At 36.7% G+C, this 5541-nt stretch overlaps 1 protein-coding gene across 1 annotated transcript in view; it reads left to right on the top strand.

The window, feature by feature from the left end:
* The first annotated feature begins 2919 nt into the window (after positions 1–2919).
* psmg4 (proteasome (prosome, macropain) assembly chaperone 4) overlaps positions 2920–5541 on the top strand; it is a 6998-nt gene continuing 4376 nt past the window's right edge. Inside the window, exon 1 of the mRNA XM_016259008.1 lies at positions 2920–3191. Within this exon, the coding sequence (XP_016114494.1) occupies positions 3015–3191 (177 nt within the window). The 5' untranslated portion in view covers positions 2920–3014. The remainder of the gene's footprint in view (positions 3192–5541) is intronic.

Genomic DNA, 5541 nt, shown 5'->3' with positions numbered 1-5541 from the left:
GTCCCTGTAATAAGTCTCTTTGCATGAAGCATCTGCCAAATGCATAAATGTAAATGCTTTTTTGTCACACACTGTAAAAAAATTTCCGTAAAATTTCCGGTAAAAAAAACGGCAGCTGGAATTTTACCGTAAAAAATACAGTAGCAACGTTTTAGGTTTTAAAACACCGTAATTTCATTAACTGATATAATGTTAATATACCAACCTATTGAAGTACTGAAATCTGTTTTGTACCTTTGTAATACACTGATAACCACCAAATGCAGGAGGTGATGAGAGTCACACGATGAACCAAAGCCCATCACAAGCAGCTTTTAAATAATAACATATATAGAAGGTGCACAGCATCATTCACACAAACACTAAACACCATCACGGTGACACACATGAAACTGAAATAATGCAATAAACATTCATTTAACAACATTAGGTGTAACACACAAACCTAATATACACAACTGATAAGACGAAACATAGTTATTTCAACAAAAAAACATCAAATTTGAAATGTAATGCAGGGAATTCTGGGAATGTCAATTTACGGTTATTCACTGTAAATTATACAGTATTTTTCACTTCCAAAAACAGTATACTACCGTAAAATTAATGTCCAATACATGTAATGTCCAGTACAGTTTTTCACCATATACAGTAGGGGAATTTACCGTTAACTATTTAACAGGTTTTTACTGTAGCATTTTTACAGTCTTTTACCGTTAAATTCACGGTCATTTTTCAGTGTCTTTTGGTCTTTCTCTAGATGCTCTCGCTGGCTCTGAGCTCACTGAGGATGAAGAGACCACAGCAGCATCCGGTCCTGATGAGGCAGTAAGGGCAGGTGGCTCTATACTATTTCCAGGATGCTGCTCACGCCAGTCTGCAGTCATTTCAGATCATACAAAGATGCACAAACATAATACAAACGCAGTCATTTTAGCAGCACAATGCCATTTGAGTTCTGTATTAACCCTTGCACTGTCACCTTGTCTTGCAGGTCCTGCTCCAAAAGCTCTGCAGCAAAGGCACAGAAATCAAGAATCAGAAACGTGCTGTAAAAAGTGCTCTCCTTGAAATTACAACAGCTAAAATAAACCACAACTTAAGACTTATATTAATTATCTGTCTCATGGTTATATAAAAAATAATATAATTTTAAACGTGTTTAGGGTATTTTATCATATCAGTTTGCATTTGTTTTCTCCTTTCTTTAGTCTATTTGAACAATGCTTGAAAGTCGGTATTACGAGCACTTTCTGTGTCTATTTGCCTCTTTAAGATGAACCGCTTGATGTATTCCCCAATTGTAAGTCGCTTTGGATAAAAGCGTCTGCTAAATGAATAAATGTAAAAGTATTTGTTAGTATGATGGTGAAGGGGCTGAGAGAGAGAGGTTTGCCTCTTTAAGAAGAATCGCTTCATGTATTACCCAATTGTAAGTGGCTTTGGATAAAAGCGTCTGCTAAATGAATAAATGTAAAAGTATTTGTGAGTAGGATTGTGTTGGGTTGGATTGAGAGAGAGAGAGAGAGAGAGAGAGAGAGAGAGAGAGAGAGAGAGAGAGCAAGATTTTAGTCTTTCACACACAAATCATAATAATATTATTCCAGAGCGTTGGTTATATAGCGTTTGAATAATATGGACTAATACTTTTGGTGCTTTTTGACATTTATGGAGCTCAGTAAGGTCAGTCACCATCAGTGTTTGGGGTAACGCATTACAAGTAACGCGAGTTACGTAATCAGATTACTTTTTTCAAGTAACTAGTAAAGTAACGCATTACTTTTTAATTTACAAGAGAATATTTGAGTTATTTTTTCAGATAAGTAATGCAAGTTACTTTTTTCCCCCCGATTTATTGACTGGCAGCTCTCCTGTCCCCATGCTGAGAGAAATCAGATGTTACTGTAGTTCTAAAATAAATATATGCATTAATTCATCTCACTCACAAAAAACAAAACAACACAGATTCAGTATTCCTCAAAATGAATAAAAATAATGCAACTCAGAATATGACGCAAACCTGCAATAATTAAATGTTAAACAACACAAATATGCTTTATGTATTTAATCCCATTCTATTAACCAATGTCTTTACTTCTGAGCTTCGATGATCCAGTTCAAGCGTACTAATAAGCACAAATTACTCTAGACAACATTTGTGTCTTTTTTTATCGCTGAAGTGTGTTGAAATGTCTTCTTCTGCATTCTACTGTACGGACGTAAATGTACTTTCCCTTCAGCCTGAGGTTTATTCATTTCACTTTTGGAGTGAAAAGGCTTTTATATTTGCCCAAAATATAACTTTTGTATTTTAAAAACAAACAAGCAAGCCCTGTCCAGATTTAAAAAGTAACGCAAAAGTAACGCAACGCATTACTTTCCATAAAAAGTAACTAAGTAACGTAATTAGTTACTTTTTTTATGGAGTAACGCAATATTGTAATGCATTACTTTTAAAAGTAACTTTCCCCAACACTGTTCACCATTCACTTTCACTGCATGGTGAAAACAGCGTGAGCTTTATTAAGTATTTATTTGATATATTTTCCTTATTATATGCAATGTTCAATGTTTATATTTAAATGAAAATGGATGTCTTAACATTTACTCAATTAAAATAAAAAACGTTATGAGAAGTGATAAAGCCAAGAAATTATTTGATTTGTTTAATAAGTGTGATTTTGTTTAATCCCCTACATTGTTTATGGTTGCATGAATATATTTTAATATAATCTTAATGTATATAGTATGATTAATATGAACGTCTCAGTCTGTGAGGACTTACAGTTGTGTTTATGTTAGCCTATTTTGTTCTGTTATGATGCTTGAAATGCAAAAAAAAAAAAAAGATTAATAAATAAAAAAATAAAATGTTTTATTGACGTCCCTCGCGCGCCAGACCGGCAGGTGGCGCTGCAGTCCCTCAGCGAGCGGAAGGGAGGAAGACATGCGTGTTTTTACTTTCATTATGAGCTTTCTGCGTTCACTGAGCGTTGTGTGAAGTGTTTATCGGGATGGAGACTGTGCTGAACGGTGCCTGCCTGGAGCCCATCGCGGTGCATGATTTCTCGGAGAAGATTCTGGAGCAGCTCGTTCATTTCCACGTGATGAAGCTTAGCGGCGGGTTCTTCCTCTGGGTCGGCTCTAGCCCGGTTCTGTCCAACCTGGCCCTGGCCGTCAGCAGTAAATATGTGAGTCATGCATATGTCTGCATGCATATATAATTCCCATCATAATCATACTCGTATACCATTGTAGTAACATGGTACCTTTTTGGTTAGTTTGGTATGTTATTGTTAGTGCATGTGTACCATGGTAAACAGAGTTGTTGTTTATTATAATTATTTGATTTTGTTTATTACTTGTTTATTAATTGTTGATTATTATTTTATTAATTAGTGCTGCCAATCGATTAAAAAAACGAAGGAAAAAAAATCTGAAATTAATCGCAATTAATCCCCCCTAACATTAAAAATTTAAATATACTTTTATATTGCAATAATTTCACATTAAAACGTCAAATTAATGTGCAAACATAAAAACAGTATATTTGCAATGGCATTTGTTTTTAATGAGGTATCACTGATACCACTGATGCCTCTATACAATAGTTTTTCTTCCTAATATTTAACCATTGACTACTATAGCCATTCAACATTACAGTATAATTGAGAGCTATGAATTCTAACATCTATTAGACTAAAAAATAACTTCTAATTTAAGTGAGCGTAAACAATCTTCATATAAACCCATTATAATAAATGCCATATTTACCTGTGCCCTATCATCAGAAATATACAGGAAGTGAAATTGAAGTTATCAAACACTAAATTCTAAATTAAATACAGATGAATCCTTAAAGCTGTAAAAGTTATTGATTTCCTCTTTTTTGTTCTTTGATGATCACAGCTGCTGGTTATTAGGTTGTTTTTGGCTGCTATTACTTTAAGAGCTGCCGCTGCTGAACGTGACGCGGATCTGACACATGCATCTCTTTACCTTTTCTGACTCGCTTCAAGTCTTAAAGTCTCTACTAATGAACTGACGAGTTAAACCGGGTGTGTTAGATGAGGGAGACAGTGCTGGGCTGCTCCAGGACAGTTTTGAAAACCATTTCAGAGAAATGTTCTTTAAATGTGACTCATATAAAATGTATTACATGCATGCACAAGACATCACAGCAGCTGGTTATTAAGTTAATTTGGTTGTTATTTCTTTAAGAGCTGCCGCAGCTGAACGTGACGCAGATCTGACACTCATCATTTTCTCTGAACTCTTTTTACCTTTTCTGACCCGCTTCATGTCTTAAAGTCTCTATTAATGAGCTGACGAGTTGAATCAGGTGTGTTAGATGAGTGAGACTGTTCTTAAATGTGACTCATATAAAATGTATTACATGCATGCACAGTTTTAAGGCAGCTTTATTCGCCTTTTTGGTAACTTCATGACTAAACTAACCATGACATTGCATGCATGTAGTATATTTTGCACTTTCATTTGCTTTGTGCATGCAACTGAAGAGCACTCATTTGACTCGCGCGGCGCTGAAATGAAATGTAGCGCGCGTCTGAAACGTCTCCGGTTTGATGTGGTTATAAAGACGATCTGCGACTGAATAAATGCACTTCTTGTCAAGAGAAAAAGTGACAGAGACAGCAGTTTTGAGAGGGGTGGCCAACCCTAGCTCCGCCCCTGCGTTAATTGCATTAAAGGGGTCATATGATGTTGCTAAAAAGAACATTATTTGGTGTATTTGGTGTAATGAAATGTGTTTATGCGGTTTAAAGTTAAAAAAACATTATTTTCCACATACTGTACATTATTGTTTCTTCTCTATGCCCCGCCTTTCTGAAACGCATCGATTTTTACAAAGCTCATCGGTCTGATAAAGCGAGGTGTGCTGTGATTGGCCAGCTATCCAGTGCGTTGCGATTGGCCGAATACCTCAAGCGTGAGACGGAAATGTTACGCCCCTCACCATACTGTGCGGCCGGCCGGAGCGACGAGACAAAAACATTAAAACCCATTATAAACCAGGCATTTGTTGCATCCAGTGGGCACATAATTACTGATTATAATGACTTATACTGTCTTTTTACGCGTTGCGTTGCATCGCGCCGCGTAAACATAAAACTCTGTCTGCATTTGTGATGACAGCACTTGAATTGACAAACAACAAGTGCTACTCTACACTGCCCAAAACTCGCGTTTGAATCATCAGTGGCAAATTCTTTAAATGAAAACGTACTTACGTGAGTCAGAACAGCCGGCATTGTAGTCTACTCTACCAGGATCAGGAAACAGTCCTCCATAAAATGTGCTGCACACATCTGAATATTTGGGTTGAAGTGTTCTGGAACAGTGTTGTAAATATGATTTGTATGTAAATATGACGACCACTGATTTGTAGTCGTGTCCTCTTTTGGAAGGCCAAACAAAGTAGTTTCGCTTTCACAACGAAAAACACAGCGGCCTAGCGTGAGGGGAAGCCCCGGCTTAGCGTGTGCCGAGGCCGGGATAGAGTGAGCTGAGGCGGCGGGG

The sequence above is a fragment of the Sinocyclocheilus grahami genome, unplaced genomic scaffold, assembly GCF_001515645.1.
Source record: "Sinocyclocheilus grahami isolate Dianchi unplaced genomic scaffold, SAMN03320097.WGS_v1.1 scaffold1777.1, whole genome shotgun sequence".
Lineage (NCBI taxonomy): Eukaryota > Metazoa > Chordata > Actinopteri > Cypriniformes > Cyprinidae > Sinocyclocheilus > Sinocyclocheilus grahami.
The sequence above is the reverse complement of the archived record's forward strand: the minus strand, read 5'-3'. Positions and strand labels throughout refer to the sequence as shown.